The following is a 26,515-nucleotide window of genomic DNA, read 5'->3' on the forward strand; positions in this document are numbered from 1 at the left end:
CAGCACTTTAAACATGGGCCCTGAAGTCAAATTGTTTAGGTTTGGTTCCTAGCTCCATTCTTTTTATATCCATAGACAAGTTAATGAGTCACTCTAGTCCATATTTTTGTCTGCAAAGTGGAGATAATGCTAGTATGCCTATTATTAGGTTGTTGTGAGACAATGCCTTAAAAGAATTTAACACAATGCCAGTTACATAGAAAGGGATTAATAAATATTATTTATAAAGTGCTCTGTAAAGGAAATGGCTTAATACTTTTAATCATGACCAAATCCCTTATGAAAAATAGAATTTTTAATTTACATAAGAATTAAGTATACCAAGACGATAAATAACACATGTAGTCATGTTTAATCACAAGACCCATTTCCTTGCACTCTTGAGACTTGGATATATTTATCATAATAACACTAATAGAAATCATCTCCATCTATTATTTTGAAACACTTTTTCCAGGCACTATGCTCAGCAGTTTCTGAATGTTATCTCACTGGATTCTCATAATAGTCCCGAAGACAGACTCCATGTTTCTCCTATATTACAAATGAGGAGCCTGAATTTATGAAAAGTTTATAACTTCCTTAAGTGATGGACCCACACTTTTGGTGGGGGGATCAACCCAAAGCTGTCTCATTACATGCACCAACACTATTAATTAACTATGACTCTACACTGCCTCTCACACTACAGTATTTCCAGAATAATGGAATTTGTCAATCAAGTATTCTCCACTTATTCACATGTTCAATTAAATAATCTTCAGTGTTTTACCCAATGCTGTACTATTCGATAATGAAGGGAGAAGGGAGAGGTACTGTGTGCATGGAGAAGGGGAACTTACATTTATTGAGTTCCTGCTACCTGCCAAATACAGAATAAGACACACAATATCTCACTCAATCTTCACAATAGTTTATGAGTTAAATATTAGTACACTCATTTTTCACATGACAAAGGTAAGTATCAGAAATAATTAACTAAGGTACCCAACAAGATCAAATGGCAAGTAACTAGCTGATAACTCTAATTCCCCAGAGCACTTCCACATGCTCTCAAGGTGTGGTCTCGGTGTGATTATAATCATATGTACAAAAGTTACCAGTGTATCATTACAGACACTGAGTGCCACATGAATGGTTAGGCACAAAATGTTATTGAAACTCAAAGAAAGAAACACTCACAGAAAGCTGAAGGGTCAGAGAAGACATCCTAGGAGAGGGAAAGAACGACCAAAGTTTTAAAAGTAAGGTTTGATGTGTCTACAGACATAAGGAAGGGCAAGGGATATGGAGACTAATCTGATTTCCAGCTGTCTCATGGCAGCTGATTTATCTGTGTCATTCATGACTGCACTCGCTATTACCCAGGCTCAGAGTCAGTGATCAATAAATAGCTGTTGAATGGCTAGGAGTGTCCTCTGTCTTCCAAGCACTAGATTGGGTCCAGCAGAAATTGGGGTACTTTTAAGATATGCAGTTAATACATATTTGGCTAAGATTCACTTCTCAAGAATTTCTTGGCATAAATAAAGAGGGAGAGGTTATTACATGGCATCTGAGACTTGGCAGGGGAAGGCTGACTGGCAGGGCCCAAAGACTTCACAGGGAGGCACTGCCTTGGTGTCTGTGACATAGTAGACTGGCATATCCTGACCCTTGGTCCTGTCAGTGTCCCAGAAATGATTGCAGTTACACATGCTGGGTCACATAATTGAAATTTATAGGAAGCTGCAAAGCATAAACCAAAACATGTGTTTGTAATTTACATTAAAACTCCAGCTATCAAAAGAACTGTATCAATTTTTTTGGCCACACTAGTGCATTCTTTCCCTGTAATAAAACACTTGGGAAGTCCTCGTATGAAAAAAAATTGTTACTTGGTGTTCAAAAAAATAGAGGAAGTACATGATTTGACAAAAATCATTACCTGTATGCACAATCATTCAAGTATAGAGCCTTTTCTATATGGAAGTAAGTCTAATTACTTTATATGAATTAGCTCATCTAATCTTCACATTAACCTTATAAAATGCATTCTTATCCCTTCTTTATAGATGAGGGAAGTGAAGTTTGTAGATATTGGACAACTCACCCCAAAGTGTCAGTTCTCTAAACCCTGGAGTCTTAACTTTACCAAACTTAATCTTTTTACTATAATATTGTATCTATTATGAACTAACTAGGCATTCAGAACACAAAGAATAATTAGGTAGACAGTGTTCCTAGACAAGTGAAACTTACAGACTAATGAAAAAGGCAGATACTCTCCAGTTGCATACTCATGTAATTAAATCTTTGATTACAGTTGTCATGATTCTTCCAATAAGAACAGCATCTTCACCAAGGTGGACAGGGAAGTCTTCTCTGAGGAAGAGATCCATGAATCTGCCAGATATTACAGGCAGGGGACAAGCTCAGGTGGCAAGGAGCCAGACTTACTGGAGAAAATTAAAGAAGCATGGGGAGATGGGGAGAGAGCGGGGCAAGATGAGCTCAAAAAGTTAGGCAGAGCCCGGCTTTTTGGCATTTCCTAACCACTGACAGAATTCTGATTGCAAAGCCATTAAAAAGTTTTAATTTCAAGAGTGCTTAAGACAGGATCAGAGTTAAATGTGTGACTTAAAATGACAATAGCTGCATGTGGAGAATTAATTAAATGGATTCAGAGATTTGACTTAGAAGGTGTGGTGGTCCAGCCAGAGATGAAAGCAGTTTAGACTATTACATGGCTATGTGGAACCACAAAGCTAGCCATGGACAAATATTTTTTCAGCTCTACACTAAGGATTCATCCTCTTTTAGGGACAAGCAGTGAATTTGTGCTGATACCAATGGTTTCAAAGCAAAACTCTGGAGGAAGCTGGTACATTAATTACACACATATAACTGTTGTTTATTCAATCAACACTCTCAAAAACTTAGATCCAGAAAGCTGTCAGACTTGTAAATGGCTTTAAATAATAGCATAATCATGTTGGTGACATTTTCTGTCTCAGGAAATGTTAAATCATAAAAAAAAAATCTTTTGAAGCATAGTTTGGAACTTGGACTCATTGGAGTGTAGTCAATGTAAGTTGTCTTTCTAGATTTATTGACCTCCAGAACACTGGTGGATATTGTGCTTTTGATAAAGGATTGTTGCTAAATATTTGTGTGCATGGGAGTGTTTTTTGCTTTATTTATTTTTGTTTGTTGCTGGACATTAAGACTCAAAGCTCAGTTGGGAGCAGAGGCCAAGCACCTGAGAAGAGATGTTTGATGATTCAGGCAAGCAGATATTCAGTTCAGGTCAAATATATAATATGAAGTTATATATTTGGGGTGAGCACTAGATACAATATAAAGAACTGGATTAAAGAAAAGTTTCAAGAAAATGAAACAAACCCAGGGCTGCTACCAACAACCTGCACTCTCCAACATACAGCAACTAGTCTAGTTAGGCTACTAAGCACTTAGAGTGTGGTTATCAGATTTCAACCCAGTCATCAGATTCCAAAGACTTAGGGCAAAAAAATAGAATAGGAAGTCTCTCATTAATAATGATATTGGCTACCTGCTGAAATACTATTTGGGATCTATTGATTTAAGTGAAATATAATATAAAATTAATTTCACCTGTTTCTTGACACACTAAAAAAATAAGGCTATAAGTTTTATTTATATACGTAGTTCACATCACATGTCTGTTGGCCAGCACTGGTATAGAGACGAAAGGAAGGTTATTGTCACCTAAGAGATCTGGCTTATGTAGAAAAAACTTTAATGATTCTGCAGTTATAAGATTTTTGATGTATGGAAAAATAAGAGATGCAGATTGTGCGAAAGACAGGAGGTTGTGCCATGATGGTCTTCAGATTTAAGGATAATTTGGAGGCTGAGTAGCAGAAAAATGACTAATCAGTAGCAATTTTGTATTGTATTTGTGTGCAAGGCAGTAATGAATAATAATAGACTTTAGGGGCAAGCACTGCCTGCTTATAACCTTTTGTCCCCAAATAACCATATGCCCACCTAGGCCCCTCCTTCAGTGTGTTAACAGCCTGGGGCTGGCCAAATCCAGGCCCACCTTCTCTATGGAAACATCTTACTGAGAGGAGACCCCCTGACCAAAGTTTTGTTCCTCGGGGCACTGGTCCCACACGAATGATCCCCTCTAGCGAAGCCCATAGTCTTTGCTCCGTGGAACACGTGTAGTCTCTGTCCTCTTGCCCCTCCCTGTCCACGAGAGCTGTGTACAGCCTCGTCCAGCTGGCTGTTCCTGGAGTCCCTGCAAGCAAGTCCCAGTAAACTTGGCGTCTCTGGGTCTTCCCTTCAGTCTTCTGTGCTCTTTCCCCTCACAACTTGCCCACTTGGGCCTGTGATCAGACTTGCGATCACACAGGACTTATGCCAATTTAGTACCAAAACCAAACAAGACTTATTTTTTCTATGAATGTGCTCTCTCCTATTAGATTAAATCTACGAGGATGTTAAGAAAAATATCCCTTGAAACACACTTGAGAGCAAAGAGATCCAGTAGAATTTATAACCAAGTCAGTATTGTCTCAAAGTAAAACACCTGCCATAAAGTAAATATGAAATGAATAATTAAGAATTCACTATTATTATGCATAATACTACTATTATTTTCTTCAGTAACTAAGCAACATTCTCTGGACTTCTAAATTCATTCATTTATTTATTTGCTAAGCAAGTACTTTTTATATTGATGGTGATTAGGAAACGACTGAAATCAACATACTATGATACCAAAAACCATCTACCGATTTTCATGGGTGCTGGAGAGATTTTAAGGTAATTAAACACAATAGAAAATTAACTGAGGAAGCAAACAGAAGCATAAATCAAAAGAGCCAGGTGTTAACTCTCTGCACATTCCAATCACCATTTATTTACTTATGCACATCAATGAGACTTGTCTAAAACTAAACTCAACTTGAATTTCTGGCTAATTGTTCCATATGTGTGGTTTGTTTTTTAAAGAATCTCTATTTAGATATAACTCCTATAGGAATTCAGATACAAAATGTGCTGTAGAGTATATCATACATAAATCCTACACGTTACGTAAGTAGTTAGGCAATAAATCTGCGTGGAGGAATGGATGGTATAAATTTCCTCTTATACAGTCATACAGACCTTCCTTTTCTTTCCCACAAAGTTTTGACCTTTACCACTAATTCAGTCCTGATCCTGCCTCTCGGGGACATGGATGACATCAAGGGCAACCACCTGCACTTTTGTTAGTAACTTCTGTTTAAATGTAAGTGATCTTTCTTTTGAGCACTTTGGATTGGGATAGGTGTACATTCAATTAGCCTTTTATGGTCTCTTTGCAGAAACCTTTAATATTTCAGTTAACTGTAATGAATAGAACTTCTTATTTGTCTTTTCTCTCCTCTGCCTTTGTCATAGCCATACTGTGTTCATCGAAGATGGGTTTAGTAGAGTGGTGCTGAAACAGAGATTTATTAACACTAATAGTTAATGAACTATATATTATGTATTATATATATTAGAGTTAATGAACTCTAATAGTTAATCTCAAAAACAGCATTGTTTCTTTTAGATATCATACATATTTCCCATTCTGCCTATGGGCAAAGAAATAAAAATTTTAAATATAATTTAAAGTGCATTTCCTAAAGCCAAAGTATACCAAACAATTATTTTACACACACACACATACACACACACCCCATACCTTTATGGCTTTAGTGAACCCAGTTTGAATTTTAGGATGTATAATGGATTAGATAAATTATCTAGGGAGCAAGCAACAAATTCTGTATTTCTGTTCATGCAAAGGCTTTTACTCCAGAGCAAACTTACTTCTCAAAGGGGTAAGGTTTCAAGCTACTTATTTTTCTAAAATTTTATTCATTTCTGTTTGTTGGTTATGACCTAATCTTTTTAAGTTTGAGTTGTTTTCTAGGGAAAATTATGCTTCCTTTGATATAATGTTAAGAAAATGCAGTCTTTAGGGAGAAAGAAGCAAGCAATAAAGCAAAAAAAGATGATACATTGTAATAGCAAATGTATTTCTGAATTAAAACATTGGAAGGAAAATAATAATCATTGTCACAGATAGACACCAAGTTCAAGGATCTAAATTCAACCATCTATTTTTACTGATCTTGGTATTTGAATAGGCAACCTATTGAAAACAATTTGCTCAGACTGTGATATGATCCTTGGATCAAGATATCAGAAATACCACAGGGCTTCTTAAAAGTCACCCCTTAATTTACATTTTGCTCAAATCCCTTTCCATCTCTAAGACCATCTTGTTTTGTGAAAAAGGGGGAAAAAGCAGGGAAAACTGGTACTTCTGTGGAAAGGAGCTACCATTTTGTATTTCACAGAGCCAAAAAAATTTCAATGTATTTCATTTTAATTCATTTCAAGATACTGAATACTTACTAGAATAGCAAGCTTACATAATAGTGATAAACCCATTGTGAAAAATGCTAGATTCATTTATTTGATATGGCTTCATACCTGTCCAAGAAAGAGTTGGAAGAATTCTGCAGATTACACAGACAATCCTCAACATTGCAGAAGGATTCTGAAAAGACAATGGTGTAGAAATTATTCTTCTGAGATTTGCACCAGTCTACAATCTGTAAAGCCTGAGAAGTTTAACTACATTCATGCTACTTCTACATTAAGTCATGGCAGTGAACCAACATTAATTTTAATAACACTGTTATTATTATCCTTAGAACTCTATAAAGCATCCACCGATGTTTTCTCAGAAGGGATTTTTAAAGTCCTAACCCAGGAGAGTCCAGGCACTTCTGCATACCTGCACCATCATACCGTCAGTCCGGGTATAGCGTGGTCGGGTCTTTGATCAAAGGCCGAATGTGTGGAGTGGTGCATAAGCTCTCCACCTATTCCTGAAGCGGAGTGCTTCCCTTCCCTCCACACTTGTGAAGCAGATTTTAGCATTTGGACAAATATTAAAACATCTTTATTTCTGAAAGGACTTGAGAATGAGTCCAAACCAATATACTGCATCATGCTATGCAGCCACTTGGCTTCCCTACCTTCTTCATGCTGGGGGATGAAAGAGATGCGGCTCCGGTCAGGGCTCTGCAGGCACACAATGCGAGAGAGAAAACTGACGCACACGTACCCACACTATTATTTCAGGTAGGGCTCAGGGATAAATTGTCGTCATTCTCCTCGGGCCTCTGTTTCTTCCTTGTTTCGGGAAATGGGTAAATGGTATGGGGGTCAGTACGCCCAGCGGTTGCTGCCAGCTGACAGGCTAAGCGTCAGTCACCTCTGCCACTCTGCTAGTCCCAAACTCTTCTGGCCTCAAGAGTCAGGATGGCCTCACTGTCACAATTGAGTTACAGCCAGTCACATCCCTACACATTCATGGTGGCCATCAGTACTTTCACATTTATCGTTTCATCTGACTCTCAAACGCTGTGGGGTGGAGAAGAGAGATATTATCTGATTCTGTCCATTAGGATCCTGAGCACATTTTACTTCCCCATTTGACACGCTGCTTTGAAAATTTTGCTCACCCCTCCCAACCATGACTGACACTCAGTGGAAACATGGAAGATTCAGTCAAACTGGTTATTTGGCATCAGGTAGGCCACTGTTTCCCAACCTGCCAGTGCATCACGGCATTGGAATGTCAGAAAACGCCCTGGTTGTGTCACAGTCCACGCTTTCCTCGTTTCTACGGACCTCCTGTCTCTCATCTCTCTAGCTTCTAACTGTCACTTCAGCTGAATTTCATTCTTCAGCCTGATGTCACATGTGAGAGTTCAGAAGTTCCCAATCAATTACAAGTCCTTGGGAGCCAGGAAGCTCACTTAACTAGGTAAGATCAAGTTTTATTACAGCTTAACTAGGCAAGGTCAAGGCAGGCTGGGAGTGGTGGTTCAGGTGTAAGGGCTCTGTGGTGAAGTGAGGCTGCCTGCATTCCTGTGCTGGTTCTACATCTGTTGACTCTGTGACCTTGGGCAGGTCTTAAATCTCTCCAAGCCTTTGTCTTTTTCATTGTTAAAATGAGGATAATAGTACCTACTTCAGGGAGCTTCCTTGAGGTTTAAATAATGTACATGAAGCATTTAGAACAGTGCCTTGCACATGCTAAACACTAATATCAATTTATATTAACTGTTAATAGTTTCAAAAATATTTAAAATCATATAATACAGATATAAAACAATCTTTAATCAGATAGCAAAAATATTGAAAGTAAGTTCAAAAATAAATTCTGAATTTCTGGAAGTCGGTCATGAATTTGTTACAGTAAAGGCTCTCTGATATTACTGGCTTGCTCATTCTTAGACTAAGAAAAATGGTGAAAAAGCTTACACTGCATTTAGTGTTTTACATGTCACTTAATCCTCCCTATAGCCCTATGAGACTGGTTACACTGTTATCTAATTTTACCAACAAAGAAACCAAGAGACAAAGCTATAAATAACTTGCCCAAGGTCAGAAATCTTGTTCGTGGGAAGGATGGCCTTCAAACTCAGGCCATTGGACTGGGGCGCTCATATGATTGGCATTCCACACCGCAGTGATGCCAGCCTGCCTTTGAAGAGGCCTGCTTTTAAGCTATGCCAGAGAGTAGAGATTGCATATTTCAATGTGCAAAATGACCAGGGAAATAATCACATCACTAGAAACTGATCATAAGCTTATTTCCTTGTTTGAAGCTTCATTGCTCACTATTCTTATTTTGTGGAACGCTGGGCTACAGAGTAACTCCATTTTCAGCTTCACGATGGTATGGAAACTTCTCTGACTCCTTAAGTATTCTGGCAACTCACAGGTGAGCAAACACTTAAAATAATTGAAAAACTGTGATTAAAATAAGACAAAAAAAGCCTCCACACTAGGTTAAATTCATTTCATTTTAAGAACTGGACTACGTCAAAGCAGTTTCTATGGGAACTAGATTAACTGTGTTCAGAGTCAGCTCACTGTACCTACTTCCTTGCACATTTTCTCAGCTCTCTTGGGATGTCAGGTTTTCAGGAGGGTGCTCTTTTCCTTTCATTAATCAACTTCGATGTAGAAGATTCATCTATGATTATTAAATGTTTTATGTCAGGCATTCCCGTGATGTGGCTGTTTTTAACAACAACCTGCTTGATGTATGGAACTTTAAATGCTAACGGATTCTTTAATTTGGAAAATGAAGCAAATCCAGAAGTGTGGATGAATATCGTAAGTCATGGAAATTCCGAAGTGCATCATAGAAGGCAGAGTAATTGGGCTGTGAGATTAATAAACTATTATCATTATTAGGATTGCTATAGTAGAAAAATCTCTGATAAGAAAACAGATAAAACATTGGTGATTTTTAACATTTCTCCAAGAGTCAAGCTCAGTAGATCTGTTCTTTTGGCTGATTCACAATTTGAAAAGTACAACTTTTACTTTTTATAAACAACCTCCTCTTTAGAATTTATATTTTAAGAATATTAATAATTTATATTTTAAGCCAGTTGGATGATATATGTGAATGTGGTTTTATTATCTCTTAACCAAGAGGGGTCTCAGAAAGTAATTAAATTGAGAAGGTTGTTTTGTCAGATTAATGGATCAATGCTAAAACTTGCTAGTAGGGGACATTTTCTAGTATTCTACTTATTTCTTATCAAGATTTTATGTGATTACATTGATTTTACATTCACCCGGCAATTTCAGGTAACTCACCCCAGTAAGCACACGCGAGATGCTTTGCTCTAGTTCCTTCTGATAACCTTTAGAGAAGACATTTAGCTAATGCCTGAATTTGCTCTGGGCAGAGTGAAATCATCACCTACAATGGCTACCCCAGTGAAGAGTATGAAGTCACCACTCAGGACGGGTACATACTCAGCATCAACAGAATTCCCCACGGGCAAAGCAACACCAAGAGCACAGGTACAAGATGCTCTCTCCTGAAAGGACTGCATATGACTGAAATGTCATGCATTAAAAGAGTGACAGATTTATCAAATTGGTTTGAATGTTGGATTTGTCTTTAAATGGTTAACAGGGAGTCTCATTCTTTTGCAATTCTCTGGGAACAAGAACCTAAAAATACGAAGGACAAGACTGATCTTGCTGACCGCAGCCAGGCTTGCTAGTTAGGATGTGAATGCACAGGGGGAGCCTACATCTTGTTAGCTCATTCTCCAGTTTCTCCTGTGAAAAATGGCTGTGTCCCAGAAAAGTGGGTTTCCTCACTGCTGGACGGAGATTTGCTGCACTGTGGGAAGTTGCTGTGGGGAACCCAGAAAGAATCTCTACTGCCCCCACTTGAGTCATAAGCTTCCTTCTGCAGGATGAAGAACCAAGTTAAATGACAGTAGCATTTCTGAAACTTTTTTCAGCAAAGAAAATTTTAATATGCTTTGACCAAAGGGGCAGTTTGTAGAATGAAAGATCGTAGTGTTAATAAGCTTTTAATTCTAGCATGAGGAGCCAGCCATGCAAAAAGAAGAGGAATTATACCCTTTAAAAGGGGGAAATAGAACTGCAAAGCATTGAGGAGGGAGAGAGAAGAGTAAAAAAATATCTGCCAAGGCTGGGAGGCAGATCATTTACAGTGATCACCTCATTGTCTTTCTCACCATCCGCATTCAGAAGCAGCTAAAATCACCTCTTTTAACATTCTCTCTAAGACATTTGTAATTCAAGAGTTTCCTACTGAAAAATGGGAATGGGAAATGGGTAGGGTTATCAGATAAAATAGGAGATGCCCAGTTGAAGTTGAATTTCAGATAAACAATAAGTGAGTTTTTGTGTAAGACCCACTTTAGGATATTCTTACGCAAAAAGAAGTTATTCATTGTTACCTAAAATTCAAATTTAACAGGGCATCTTGGGTCTTTCTCTTAAATCTGTTGTTTTTTACTAAATCTGGTAACACCAAGCATGGAGGAGAGGGGACTATTAAATATAAAAGGAGAACACTTCCACAGGAAAGGTTTTGCTTAAGGAGGGAGAATTTGGGAAAGATTTGGAATTAAAATTTAGTAGTTGTATTGTTCTTTCAGAAGCTTCAAATTAATTTCAATGAGTTAAACCTCCCAGCAACCCTGTGATAGTTCTCATTTTATAGACAATAAAATAGACTTGAAGCAGCTTATGTAACAGGCTCAAATTCACACAAATAGCAACTGACTGACCAGGACTCAAACCCAGGCAGCCTGACCCCAGAGCCTGTGCTTAACCTTTAAAGCATAAGGCCTTTTCTGAACTTCCCACCCCAGTTCTTCTCATCTCCCTGAATTCTCTCTCCCTCAGGAATTTGAGAGTTGGCACAGGGATGTGTAGCTGATTTTACTATTATAGTTTTCAGATGCCTTCTGTGAGCAAAGGCTGGGGATTTGGTTAGAAGTTTGGCCCAGGATGAGTCATTGTCCATTTATGCTCACCTCCACTTCCTCCTTGGCAGAGATGTAGGACTCCAACAAATGTGCCCACTTTCATGTCTTTGTGAGCCAAACCCAGGAGATACGTACATGTGAAAGCACAGAGCGAAGCAGTTAGAAGCATGCACTTGGGCATGACACAGTCTGGCTTGACTCCTGGCTTTGCGTTTTGTTAGTTGGATGACGCCTTGCAAAAGTTGCGCTGCTATCTTACAGCTCAGTTTCCACATCTGTAAAATAAGGAGCCTCAACACAGTAGCTACTTCACAGAATTATTGTACGATATAATAAGTTCATGTCTGTCAATCATTCAGTATAACACCAGGTACAAAGTGTATGCTCAAGAAACATGTGATTATAATGCTCCACACTAATGACAATGGGAAAAGTGAATGCTGTGTTTGATTTTTGCTCTTCCCAGTGCATTGTGTGTATGTGTGTGTGCATGTGTGTTTCTCATGTTCCTGAGATGCCCAACTTACTTATTAATTATTCTGTTAATCTTTCTCTCCCCCCTCGTCCTCATCCTGTCCAGGTTCCCGGCCAGTTGTGTACATGCAGCATGCCCTGTTTGCAGACAATGCCTACTGGCTTGAGAATTATGCCAATGGCAGCCTTGGATTCCTTTTAGCAGATGCAGGTTACGACGTCTGGATGGGAAACAGTAGGGGGAACACTTGGTCGCGAAGACACAAAACACTCTCTGTCACTGAAGAGAAATTCTGGGCCTTTAGGTAAATTGCATCTAAGAAAATCATGAAAAAGTTTGAGACAATTTCCTTGACTATCATAGTGTGGATGACATTAACAAGGATCATATAGCTCCTTGTAGTTTCTGCTAGCATTTCAAAGGAGAGAAATAATGAGAAGCCTTGATTTCCACTGATTTTCCCACAGGCAAATTTTATCATTTTAACAAGATCATTTTAATATTCTATCCAATACTACAGTACAAATATGTTCCAAGAGACAGCTCTGGAAATTCTTATTACCAATGCATGCATTCATTCAACCAATATTTATTGAATGCCTACATACGCACTTTTCTAGGCCCTAAGAATTCAAGACTTAACAAAGTCCATGCCCTCATGAAGCTTGCACTCATTCTAGTGATGTTATGACAAGTCTTTTCTCTTAGACAGCTAATCCGTTTTGACAGGATGATGTATATCAGTACTCTATTTTACTTAGAGAAACAATGGTCGAGACTATAGAATGCCATTTTCAGGAGTAGTGCAATGCAAGGCCTTTAAGATACTGATAATGGGCAATGGAGAAGAAGCTTTTGATACGCTGACTGCTTCTTTCAGTCAAAATGTTTCCTGTTGTCACCAGAGGTCAGGCTGATATCCTCAATGGGCATCCTTTCTCAGGCCTAAGCTGCCTGTTGTTTTATAAGCTTGCTGCTAGAACAGAGCCATATTCAAGAAATATTCAGGATCCACTGACAAGTTGAGAGGAAAAGAAAGACTAAGATATTAGGATTAACATTTGGGGCAGAGGCAAGCATCAGGAAATATTTTCTGTCACTGATCCTTGGCTGGGAGCTTGGAGCTTGTTTACCTTAAGGCTTCACAATAATTCTCTTATACTTAGGAGTGTCAATCTAGAGATTTCTTTACATGTTCTTTTAATAAACAGGCCTCTGGCTCATAGGGTACCTGACTTAACTATATGTTGTGTAGGCCTTTTTGTTCTCCTGTATTAATACTGACTGAACTGGTATTATAGGATTTGGGTATATATTGAATATATCTCTACATGATCAGAAATGTTAAAATAGCAGCACCTGATTGAGTGCCTAATAGCAGCCGGAGCCATTCCTTTAACGCTGTTCAACCCCAACAACAGCTCTGCTATATAGGGCTGCCATCTTCATTTCACAGATGAGGAAACTTAACCTCAGAGTATTTAGTTAACTTACGAAAAGTGTCTCAGCTAGTACACTGCAGAATCAAGATTTACAACCGGTTCTGTTTCCAAGGCCAAGGACTAAATGGCCCTAAGGGTCTTGAAGTGTCCCGAGAAGTCTGAAGTAGAGACATGCAAACCAGATGGGGAAAGGACAGCTAAAAAAAATGCAAGGGGAAGGAGCAAGAGGAGCAAGGATGAGACAGAACTTCAGAAGTACACCTAAGCTTTGAAATCACTCTCGTTACTAAACAGTCACACCTACCAAGGCAGCAAACAAAGGTGCAATAGCCTACATGTTATTAGATAAATACATACCAGATAAGTAGACAGCATAGAATTCTGTGTGTAAAAAAAATAAGGGAGCAGGTGATGCAGGTTTTAAACATAGTTGAAAGTATTTATAAGCCCTGTTTCACTTTGCAGTTTTGATGAAATGGCCAAATATGATCTCCAGGGAATAGTAGACTTCATTGTGAACAAAACCGGTCAGGAGAAGTTGTATTTTGTTGGACATTCACTTGGCACTACAATAGGTATGTTTATAAGGGTCGATGTTTTACAAGAGTCAGAGTCTTGCAAGAATTCGCCTTCAAATTGGAACAGAGAAACTGTCAGTTACAGCCCCCTCAATTCTCCGTCCTCTGTGCTGGGAATATAATTCTCATGCCCTAAGTGGCTACAAATGTGAATTTCAAGACTGTATGTGGGGAAATCTTTCCTCCATTTCTGGTCACAGCAAGGATCTTGTGATGGTGCTGTAATTTCCAAGGAATAACAAGTGCTCAACATACAAAGAAGTATTTCCAAAGAGTAAGTTTCCAGTTCCCCTCTGAGCTGAAGGACGTGAAGCCTAATGTCGTGAAATATCCCTGAAGAATGATAAGTAGCCATCACTCTTACCTTCCTTACAACCCACATGGGATTTAAAAAAAGAAAAAGAACACTTATATTTGAACAGTTTGAAATGATATAATCAAATTTTTTTGAGATGAGACACAAAAGCTTACACCATACATCAGCTGGGCTTATCTATTTAGCATGTGATTGATATTTATGGAAGAGCAATTAAATGTAAACACTATGTGGAAATTTTTTAAAAGTTCAAGATCCTACTCTTTGAAAATCAATGTCTTAATGCTTTCCTATATCTTTTAGAAATAAATAATCTAGTTCGAAATAAAAACTAAAAGAAACCCATACTATTAAAAATGTGAACTTGTTAGTATGTTCTACAAGTTTCCAATTTTAAGAGACTGAGTTGTATGAAAATGCAGTATTTTTAATTTGAGTGAAATTGTGCAAGGGGCAATAAATATTCTTATAGCAGCCTCATCAATACCTTGATCATCAACGGAGTCCCACTTTTGTTAGCCAAAATATGCATGATTATTTTAATTTTTATAAGCATGTCTTGTCTCCTGTTCTCTCAGGGTTTGCAGCCTTTTCCACCATGCCTGAACTGGCACAAAGAATCAAAATGTATTTTGCCTTGGGTCCTTTCTTCTCATTCAAATATCCCTCGGGCATTTTTACCAGGTTGTTTCTACTTCCAAATTCCATAATCAAGGTAGGCTTCCCCTTTTGCTAAAATGTATGTAAGCATTGCATTTTGGATAATAGATCCTTATTATATTTAAATCTATTATAATGTAGAAGTGGGAAATTGAGATGAAATCGGTAGAGACCAGACTCCACAACTGTGTGCTTGTGTGTGTGTGTGTGTATCTGCATGTGCATGTCTATCCACAGTGTCTACAGTTCCCCTATACAACATACTATATTCAGTCATTAACACACCTGAATATACATCACAATTTATAACTGCATTAAATGCTGTGTGAGTGTAACATCTACTCACAATTTCTCTTGTTCCACGGGATAGGTCAATGGATTCACAATGCCCAAATGAATGACATCTTTTTCAGTTACCTATGATCACGGACATCCCTTATCTATGATGTTAGATAGACCTGGATAATATACCCTTTCTCATATGGGAGCTTGCTTTAATTTACTGAAGCTAAGATACCAAAGTCTAAACATCTTACAGCTCAGTTTTTTTCATTTAAATATTTATTAGTTATTTTCCAAGGATTGGAAAAGCAGTTTGATTGCCAGTTGTAGATTCGGGATTTTATCCATTAGAAGCTTTTAAAAAATTTTTTCTATTTGCCTTTTATTTCTCTAAAAAGGTCATTGCCACAGTAAACATAGTGTTTTACCAAAATTGCTCTTTAATGTAGAGTGAAGGATAAGATGAATTTTGGTCCAAATGAAGACAAGGTGATGAATTAGGACATCACAGTAATTCATATATAAGATGAGGTCTTGGTTTGGGGTGGAGTGGTAGGAATAAAAAACAATGTGTTTCTGAGCTAATGCAGGGAAGAATTTCCATAGGGCCTAATGTTTGGTTTGATAGTAGTTTTACTGTATTGTTTACTGTAAGCTCAAGTGATGTAACTTTCCTTTTGTGTGGTTTGTAGTTCTAGTGCAAAAGTTGACATCAGTTAGTTTTGTATGTTCACTACATTTGGGCAGAGTTCAGCAGACAAATTAGTTAAATTCAAAGACAGACACATCTGTGTCTACATACACCAGCTTTGCATATGTACTGGTTTGTCTACATAGGTCAGGTCTGAGGCAAATACTGTCTCTGACCTATCTCGGTTTCATATTCCCTACTGTCAAATTTCCTGCAACTTTAAGGCTCATTCCCTGACCCCTCCTGCCATCTCACAGTATCTATTGCCCCCCAAAACTCCAGTTCTCCCAAGATCCCCACCCAAGCTTTCTTTCCCAAGCCCTAGATGTTTTAACCATGTTCCTAACATGGCATCAATTTTTTCCTGTCCAGTGGCGCCCTCCCTTCAGCACACCATTCTCTACTTTTCAGCATAGGAGTGGGCTGATCTGGGCACTAGTGGAAAGAGGATGAGCGCATGGGTAATAGGGAAAACCCTGCTTTTCCTTCCTGTTCATGGCAATATTTCACCATAAAGAGAAATTGTTCTATCTTTCATGCCAATTAATGAGCAATAAGCACTAAAGGCAATCACTGATTAGACAGAGCACAAGGGGAGCTTCATCAGAGAAGCACATCTGGGCTTGAGCATCCTCACTGCAATATCCCTCTAAATTATGCCTGATGATCTTCCCTGGGTAGAGATGGAGCCGTAAGATTTATTTTTCCTGAGTGACTTGGTGTCCTTGATAGGAAGAGCAAGTCCAAATACAAATAGATCCCCAAGAATCCTCATTCGTGGGATGAAGGGAAGGTAAAAAAGCCTGAAAATGTTTCTTGAAAGATAATTATGTTTTATTTTTACAGCGTTTTTTTGGTACCAAAGGTTGCTTTTTAGAAGATAAGAAAGGAAAGGTGCTTATTGCCAGAATCTGCAACAATAAAGTATTATGGGTGATATGTAGAGAATTTATGTCCTTATGGGCTGGATGGAACAAGAAAAACATGAATATGGTATGTATAATGATTATGGGACCATTTGATGGTTTAAGACATTCCAGCTCTTCTCTGATTCACTTTAATGTATCTGTTACACTGCATAAATTAAATGGTATTCTAAGGCAGAGACTTGCTATGCACAGATTAGGTATTCCATGGACCGTGAGTATGAAGACTGGGGAAGGCAATAGGCAGCTTCATCCTTCTGTCCCTGGTCAAATTTAGGAAAACAGATGCTCCTCAATGGGTAACAGTTTCACGTGTTCACAATCAGTCACCACTATGACAGTCAATTTGTTTTTATAATTATTATATTGCATTAAAAAAAACAAAATCCTAGGAAAGAAGAGAAGCACATGTGAGCATGGAATTTATTTCATGTGTGCCTTTACTTCTTGGGCGACTTTGGCCTCAAATAAAACTTACCACTGAACTTGAAAGCGCAAGGCAGAATGGAATGCAGACGGACTCCCTTTCCCATGAAAAAGCAGTGGTCCTGTTTCACCAAATCTTTGTTTCCCATTATCAAGAACTCGAGGAAGAGGAGGAGCTTACATTAGCAGATTGGTGTGGTTGAACAGTAATCTCCAACATATTCCAAATGGCAGCCAATGATATTGTTACAGTGAACTAGTCCTAAAACAGCTTTTGTCCACCAGCCCCACCCCACCCCTATTCTTAAAGAGGCTAAGTTGTGTTAGACTGAGAACTGTGATGAACCATTGTACAGAGCCTGCTTATGCAAAAGTACGGGTTTTAATAGCTCCCTAAATTAGAATTTCATTATACAGTATTCTAAGACATAAAATTATGATTACTGTTATAGCTCTATAATTTTCATCTCTACAAAGTTTACAAAGATTGAAGTACACTGCATATTGAAGTGATTGGTTTCTAGCTTTTCCTTTGCAATATTTTAGTATATCCTTACAAACCCTGGCAAACTGATAGTGTGATTATGAGTATGCTCACTTACTAGATGAAAATACAGAAATGCAGAAATGTTCAATGACTTGCCCAAAGTCACAAAGTTTCTAATTAACAAAGTGAAGTCCTGAAATCCAAGGTTTTTGATCTACTGATCTGAGACAGTGCATGTCCATGCACATACACATGCACCTACACATGTGTACATACACCTTCCCTGGTTGCTTTGCTCCATGATGTCCATTGTTGCTTCTTCTATTTCAAAATAAACAAATTATCCCACAGCTTCAGAGCTGGTACAGGTTTGCCCTCCAGAAACCCAGGCCAGTAGTGAGACCATGGTTCACTCACATTCCCTTGCCTGACATGAATTTTTATTTATCTAGGTGATTCTGCCTCACCATTTTCAAAACTCCAGTATCTGTTTACTAATTCTTAGCATAATTCATCTGCTTCTGAAAGGCATAGTTTGTTTCATTGGGCAATTATTTCTGTAATGTGTTTTATTTCCTTTCAGAGTCGAATGGACGTGTATATGTCACATACTCCCACTGGATCTTCAATACAGAATATCTTGCATATAAAACAGGTAGTGCCTTTATCATGGAAAACCATTCCAATCCTTATTTTCATTATATATGAAAAGACAGAGTTAATTAACAAGTGTACTCTGAGAGCCTTAGCCTATAGCTTCTCTTTTGTCCTTGTCACCATCTTTATAGTTTGATTTCTTTGGATTTTAAGAGAAAGGACAAGGTGTGGTGTGGGCCAAGTAGGTGACATAAATGAACCCTGTCTTAAACTGAAACTTGTGAAACAGGCCCCAAGCTGAAGCAAGAGGTAAACTGGGAATGCCACAAGAGGCCCAAGTCTTGCCTGAGAGCGAAATATCAGAGATTCGACTTCCCTCTAATGAGTCTTGGTTTTCCATTAGCTTTTCCTTCAAAACAAGAGAGATCATTTGCTTCCCTGTCTGTCGACCTGTTTTCACAATGGGAAAAATATATTTACCTCCCTTTGGTGACCCAGAAACCTCATTTTCTCCCCAGTATAGGGTGCTTTTCCAAGATTTTCCATGAAGAATGATGATTCTTACTCTGAACATTATTTTTCTAAAAAACATTTATTGCAGCTTTACCAATCTGATGAGTTCAGAGCTTATGACTGGGGAAGTGAAGCTGAGAACATGCATCACTACAATCAGGTGAGCTTCTCTGAATAACCCCACAAGAGTGGGCTTGAGAAATTATAATAAAGAACCATTAGCAAATGGGAAGAATCCTATCTGGCAATTGGTGGCATTCACCTTGATAGAACCTTTTTGAAAATGTCCAATTTTGGTATGTATGCATTGCATAAAATCTAGAAATAAAAGGAGCACATACTTAAAAATTAAACATTTATAATCCCCTGACCCAGAGATAACTAGATGTATCAATATTTTATTGCATTTATTCCAATATTCTTGGAATCACTGCTTTTATGCATCTTTGAATCTTCCTTTTTCATTTGCAGTATAGCAAGACACACCCAACATTACTGATATGTTTTTTCACCTAATTTTAATAGCTGCATAATAATGAAAATTGTTTCATAAAAATCTATAAGAATTTAAGGGGTAAATGAATACACACTTTTGGATACCAACAGAAAAAATTAGGATTCCATGTGAAAGTTAAGATTTTAACTTTGTTAAACTTTAACTTTCTTTCCCTCTAACTTTATACACCAAAATTTGCAGACTCATTTAGCCTTCCTGTACTTTGAATCAATCCTGTTGCCACCACTTCTTTTCTCAGAGGCTGGGCTTCTCAGTATGAACTAAACACATGAAATAAAAATTTTCCAATGTTTTCCCAGACTGACATATTTAAAACTACTTATTATTACAAACATAGATCAATTCAGTTGTTTCTGAACCAGTCAGACCAGTCAATTTCTCAGTAATGAATTGCACTGTTAAAGATAATTCTGCTTGTCCTTAAGACAACTATGAGAGCTATATATTTTTGTTGTATTTTTAGTTAGCTTAAGGTGTGATTTACATACAACAAAATTCATTTTGAACGTGTCCAAGTCAATGAGTTTTGGCAAATGTATTCATTTGTCTAACCCCATCAAAATCAAGATATAGCATATTTCCAGCACCCCCAGTTTTCACCTGCTCTTTACACTATGTATATTCACAAATGCACATATTTGCAAATCCTTAGAAAAGGGCCAGAATAAAGAAAAGGTTAAAGTGATTACCTTCAGAGAAAGAAAGGAAGAGTGAAGTGGTTGGACATGAAGGAGTAAAGGAGGCTCTCATTCTGGATTTTACATACTTTCGTTTTCTTCCATTATTTTTAATGAGCTTGTTTTATTTATATATTGTTTACATTTACCAAAAAAGGAACAAAAAGCCACACATAGTTAAAGCCATTAGAGCCATTAGAGTCGAGTTCTTTTTCTTCCAGTTTTAGGTGAAAATGACAAGTAAAAGGGTAAGATTGAGTGTACAATCTGATGGTTTAAGAATGGGGAAGTATAAATATCCTTAGAATTTATCAACAGAGAGCTGGTCCTATTCTAGACCTGGACCAATTCTATTTTGTTCATGATTTGGAGTCATTTGAAGTCGATTTTCATTACACTCTAGTCTCAAGAGTTTGCCCTCTCCTTAAGTCCCCAGCACAGTCTGTGCCCCCTCTGTGTTTTATTGGGATAAGAGGATTAACCCATGTACACTCTGTGTGTGTAGGGATTTCTTTCTGTTTTGTTCACCAGTGCTTTCTTACCTGGCAGAGAACCTGACACTTACCTGTTCCTAATATTTATTTGTTGCATGAATGAAATTTCTTCACTCCCTCTTAACCACCTTCAGTGTCACTGTCCTCTTGATTCTCTCCTTCCTTTCTCCTTCAGAAAGTGAGTGTCCTCTTATTTTCCAAGTTAGCCTGGGTCTTGTACCCTTGACCTCATCTCTTCTCATCTCCTCTTCCTCCTTGCTCTTTTTATTATCTTTTATGAACCCTTGTCCTTTGTGAAATGAAAACAAAAAACCTTCCCTCAGCCCATCAATTCTATCAAGTCATCATTCCATCATTGTTTTTATCAACACTTTTTAATATGTAAAAAGGCTGAGTATCTCCACTTTCTACTTTCTTCCATTTACTCCTGAACGCTGAGAAATACAGTTCCAGTCCTCATCTGTCTATTACAGCTACTCTATTCAAAGTCACCTGTGGCTTTTAGTTGCTCAATTGAGTTGCCTACTCTCACTCTCAAAAATATATTACATTAGTTACCACAGCTTCCTTGCAACTCACTTCCCTAACTTGGACTCCAGAATGAATGAACTCTGGTTGTTCCCTTCCCTTTGGCTGCTCCCTTTGTCCTCTACACTTGCTACTCTCTAGCTCTCCCACTCTCAGACTGTCAGCATTCCCCCCAAATATTCTCATCTCTCTTGCTTTCTTCCTTGGAAAATTTAGCATTCTCATAGTTTCAATTATCCCCTTCTGTGGACTGTCCATACAGCTTGTCTAGATTTTTCAAGACCTACTTCCAACCTGACACTTACATGGCCCTAATATTTCTTCAGATAATTCCACAAATGGATGCAAATACAGTCATCCTAAAGCAGAGCTCTGAGAAAGGACTCTGCCTTGTCCCCCAAACTTCTGAAAGATGTTCAGATACCTTACCCTAGCATTTAGATCTTGAATGTCCATCTCCAATCTTATATCCTACTGTTTCCTCACACTTTTTCTTCTCTGGGTTCAGTGGACAGCTTGCCATTCTGGACCGTGGCTTACCTGATCTTCATGTCTACTAGGAAGCCCTCTCACATTTACCCTGTCAAAATCTAACCATCCCCCAAGAGTTATTACAAATGACAATTCTTCACATAAATTCCTCTGTTGGAAACAGTTTCTTCTTTGTCCCCTCCTCTGTTGTTTATGGGAAGTGTTTTCTGACATTTAACATACCCCACTTTGTATACAGATGTTTGTTTAGCTCTCTTACCTTCTTCCTTCAAACTTCTTGAAGACAGAGACCATCCCATCCTTTCTTCCTATTTTCCTCAACAGAACTGTGGACATAGTGAATACCCACTTAGCAGTCTCTCTACTTACTTGAGTTAAGTTGTTACTATGAGAAACTTGCTCTCATGAATGTCCTTTCTCTCTCTTCCATAGAGTCACCCCCCTATATATGACTTGACTGCCATGAAAGTGCCTACTGCTATTTGGGCTGGTGGAAATGATGTCCTTGTGACACCCCAAGATGTGGCCAGGATACTCCCCCAAATCAGGAATCTCCATTACTTCAAGCTATTGCCAGACTGGAACCATTTTGATTTCATCTGGGGCCTCGATGCTCCTCAACGGGTGTATAGTAAAATCATAGATTTGATGAAGTCATATCCCTGTAAGTACAATACATCCACTTTGCAGTGAAAAGTTGCTTCTAAGACCATAAGAGCCTTCAGGAAAAATACTAATCAACACTGAGGTGTACTCTGGCATCCTTCACCTTGTTGCTGTTGCTGAGGTGTTCCTTTCTCACAGCATCCCAACTAGAAATTATTTCAACTGTGCCACTCTGCTCTAGAAGGAATGCATGCATCTGAAATCTCAGAATCTCTTCCCCTCAGTCAGGGCTAGACTCAGTTTTTCATCCAATGATCTACTCTTCTGTGCTGAATGTATGCTTGAGAGAGTAATTAAAAGAGACTTTTTTGTTTCCTGTTTCAAGTATGTACAGTGACTTCATGCAGATGATACCCACTCCCATCCCCTCTTTCAAAGGATTGACCACAAGCATAGGAGTACTAGCCTGGAGAGAAAGACCTAGTCAGGACAGCATTTGGGAATAGATTTTGGGTGGCTGTGACTTGTGGTTTACTTGAAGGCACAGTTAGGGCAATAGTCATTATGATCATTTATAAACAAACCATATAATAAGTCCTGGCCCATATCAAGTATGAAAGAAAACGGTAGAATGGAAAACTACAAAGATTTAAGTACTCCAGGATTTTGTTTTACTGTTACAAGCCAGGAAAGAATAAGAGTGAAAGAGACAAAATTGACTAAGATAAGCTGAATTACTAATTATTAAAATTATCAAAATTATTCATTGAATTATTAATTATTAAAATTATTCACTAGAAGTCACTGTCTTTCAAAGTTTAATTAATAAACATTTTTGATAATAGTGTACTAGAACTCATTGACCACAGACAATAATATTGTTAGAACATGAGAATTCTCTCATTTTACTCTAAAGAAACTTAATTCATCAACCATTATTACCTCATTATCAAAGTAGAATCAATACAACTGCAATTGTACCCAAATAACATTTCAAATAGCTTCCAGAAAGCTTGATCAAGAACCAGCAAGAGAAGTACTGGGAATCTCCCAAGTCTTACTCTATTTTCATCTCTAAATGATGCCAGATTGATTCTAGGATTTAGTACAACAGTTCTATGAAGTTTCAGTGCCAGTGTCTGTTTTCCTGAATGGTATGAACTTGGAAAAATCCTTTACTTTCTATGAAGATGTAATTAATAGAAAATTGTTTATGATCCTCAAGAAGTCATAAGAAAATTATAAATATACCTTCAACAGTGTATTTTAACTTCAAACATGTAAATGTAAATTTGCTCATTAATATTTGCATGTAAGGCCAAGGACTCTTGGTGGTCATTATCATGTCATATAATCATTCTTCAATAGGTAATCCATAATCCATCATTTTAACTTTTAGTCTTAGTATCTTTAAGAGATAACAGTTTAAAACACTGAGGAAGAAACTTAAGTACAAATTCTTCCATGTTTTTATAATATTTGTTTACCAAGATTAGGCTACCTAATCGTATTACAATTTTTGGTGATTAACTTTTATTGAGCTCTTCTAAAGAGTACAGTGTAGTTTTTATACAAGCAATACATTCTTTTTTAGTCACATTTAATAAAATTAATCAAAATTCATTCAATAATTTGATACAAAAAAATACAGCAACCATAGATAGATCTGACAACAAATACTACTTCTTAGTAAGCCTATAATTCAACTGGAAGGAGTAGAAGGATGTGGCTATATTGGATTAACCTACTAATCATGAATATTTTAGAGGCACGAGATGCCAGTTAATTTTCCAGAGAGAAAAGAGAGCATTGGTTAATATAGGAATCTGGCCACATGGAAGTCAGGTAATAGACAATTTGGGATTTGCCTCATTCAGCTATTGGTAAAACAAAGCTGTGTAACAAACAAGCATGAACACCTCAGTAACTTAGAACAGCAAACTTTCATTTTTTGATGCTCAGAGGCCTAGGGTTTGGCTGGGGTGGCTCTGCTCTAGGCTGAGATCACCTGGGCTTGGCTCATAGCTGTAGGTTGGGTCCAAGTCTGCTCCACAAGTCTACTCTTTTTGGAACTGACAGCTGTCAGGGTTGTTCTTCACATGACAAAACTTAAGAGCACATGAGGGCCCACTAAGCCACACCGGCATATTTAAACCTCTGCTAACAAGCCTTTGGCTGTTGCAGATCACATAGCCAAGCCTGACCTCTGTGGGGTAGCATAGTTTGCAAACCACGTGGCAAAGAATGTGGACATGTAATGGATCATACAGGAGTGCAGAATTGGGGAAAACAATCCATTCTACCACACACAGGCACAAAATTCAAAAGATAAAAAGAGGGGATATAATAAAAATTAAAGTTTCTCTCCTCACTTCTGCTTACACAGTCTTCAATGACAGCAGGCTCTTACCAATGTTTTGTGTATCCTACAAATTATACTATGCATATTCAAGTAAATCCATGGATACTCATTCAATTTGTTTCACCCAAATGTACCATACTATACACTTTTCTACCTCTTGGTTTGATCACTTAATGTATCTTGAAAATCATTCCCTATCAGCTCATATGGAATGTTATCAAAATCTACATGGAAATCCATTATTAACAGAGATTAAGGTCATCAAGATTTTTGTAATTACACAGAGTTGTAAATATTATACAAATATTGTTTAAGACTTGATACAAATATCATTTATACCTACAGGATAAATATCTTTGAACCAGAATAGTTGGTTCAAAGAACATGTAGAATTTAAATTTTGGATGAAATTACTTTTACTTTGCTAGGTGACATTAAATAATAAGTACATTTGTCTTTTATTTATGTTAAAAGGAATCTTTGCATGGGGCTATCTGCAAGTGTTTGTAAACAATAAGATAGACTGGGCAAAAAATAAATAAGTGTTAGCCTATTTGATATTTAAATCTAATTGAATCACAGTTTTTAGTGTATAGCATGGGTATGGCAAAGTCTGAAATTTCAGAGGAAAGTTGAAATTCTTTTAAGGTCCTATCTGGAAACTTCTCTTATCTTTTTAGTTATATTGGTTGCCATGGCAGTGGAAGAGGTACAGATTTGGGAGTAGGGCCTGCAACTTCTTTGTGAAAGTTTCTTGTCTATGCTGGGTATGTACTAGACATTCCTACCTCTTCAATAATTATTCCACATCAGAAATCCAGGAAATTCTCCTAAGATTCTTCCAGGCATGTAGTCTTTTCCTGTGATCTTACCCATGGCTATAGGAAAAGTGGTTCTTGGACCCATAATAGAATATACAGATAAAATCACCCTCATTGCAACAGAAATAAATTGTATGGCCTAAATCAATTTCATTTCATAAACATAAGGAGACTTCACTATTCAGCAAGCAGTGCCCTTGTTACAGGCTTATTTTTTTGAGGTATTTTAATATTCCATAAAAATACTGGCAAATGGAAACATGGTGAGTGATTTAACTAGAGATGGAAGAAGAGACCAGACTAGGTAGTGTCTAAATGTTTAAGATTTTCTTTCTTAATTCTAAAAGCAATGAGAAGCCATTGAAAGATATTTCCTAAAGGAAACCCAATCACTGTACATTGAAAAGGTCACTCTACTTGCTGTGCAGAGAATGAATTAAAAGGGACCAACAAAGGATGCTGGGCAAATCTGTAAATCAGACCAAGTCTTCTGATGCAGGCTGCACCCGTCCTATAGTGTTTTCCAAAAGAGATGATTCCTGGACGATGTGGAGCCAGCTCAGAAACAGTGCCCTGCTCTGCGGGCAAACCCAAGGGCTGCTGTCTCCTGGAGCCTTTCTTCCCCAAACAACATTTACCAATTTAATATATAGGTATTGATAAGGGACAGTGATCACTATGAAAATCATGCAGCAGCATGAAAACATACCCATGATATTACATTATATGAAGAGAAGCAAAACTAATATGGAATGATTCTATGATTTTAAATATGCACATCTATAAAACCAGTGTATGCCTTTATTGAATATAAATCTGAAACAATTTAATGAGTCAGGGTAGTTACAAGGTGATTTTTTTAAGTTTGTTTTTGTAGTAACGATATAATTGTTACAACTAAAAATACGTTAAGAAGGTAGATCTCATGGTAAGTGTTCTCACTACAGTAAAAATATTATCAAGCTCCATCTAAAATGTGTGAATTTTTTCTGTTATATATTTCAATAAAAGGTATTTCTTAAAAACTCTAAGCTTTTCTGCTTCAAATCAAGTTGCTATGAGAGTAGAGATTACACATTCTCGTAGCAACAAAATGGTAATTATGGGAGGTAAAGCGATGTGTAAACTAATGTTTTTTGTGGTAAACAGTTCACAATATATACATGTATCAAATCACCTCATTGCACACCTTAAACTTACACAATATTATATGTCAATTGTATCTCAATAAAGCTGGGAAAAAATTGAGATGAGTGAAATATTGC

The 26,515-nt window shown here is 37.5% G+C and overlaps 1 protein-coding gene across 5 annotated transcripts in view; it reads left to right on the forward strand.

Annotated features, from left to right (window-relative positions):
• Positions 1 to 5,108: 5,108 nt before the first annotated feature.
• The window catches only part of LIPN (lipase family member N), a 40,112-nt gene continuing 18,705 nt past the window's right edge, over positions 5,109 to 26,515 (forward strand). For 2 of the 5 annotated variants that reach the window (XM_017655546.3, XM_017655548.3), the window contains exons 1-11: positions 5,109 to 5,263; positions 7,733 to 7,846; positions 9,092 to 9,207; positions 9,792 to 9,909; positions 11,941 to 12,139; positions 13,743 to 13,852; positions 14,750 to 14,886; positions 16,651 to 16,797; positions 18,227 to 18,298; positions 18,842 to 18,913; positions 21,894 to 22,125. In XM_017655546.3, coding sequence (XP_017511035.1) covers positions 9,103 to 9,207; positions 9,792 to 9,909; positions 11,941 to 12,139; positions 13,743 to 13,852; positions 14,750 to 14,886; positions 16,651 to 16,797; positions 18,227 to 18,298; positions 18,842 to 18,913; positions 21,894 to 22,125 — 1,192 coding nt within the window. In that variant the 5' untranslated portion in view covers positions 5,109 to 5,263; positions 7,733 to 7,846; positions 9,092 to 9,102. Of the gene's footprint in view, positions 5,264 to 7,610; positions 7,847 to 8,693; positions 8,810 to 9,091; positions 9,208 to 9,791; positions 9,910 to 11,940; positions 12,140 to 13,742; positions 13,853 to 14,749; positions 14,887 to 16,650; positions 16,798 to 18,226; positions 18,299 to 18,841; positions 18,914 to 21,893; positions 22,126 to 26,515 lie in introns of those variants that run through there. The other 3 variants (XM_037002844.2, XM_037002845.2, XM_037002846.2) reach the window with 3 other exon arrangements.

This window comes from Manis javanica, chromosome 7 (genome assembly GCF_040802235.1).
Source record: "Manis javanica isolate MJ-LG chromosome 7, MJ_LKY, whole genome shotgun sequence".
Taxonomy (NCBI): domain Eukaryota; kingdom Metazoa; phylum Chordata; class Mammalia; order Pholidota; family Manidae; genus Manis; species Manis javanica.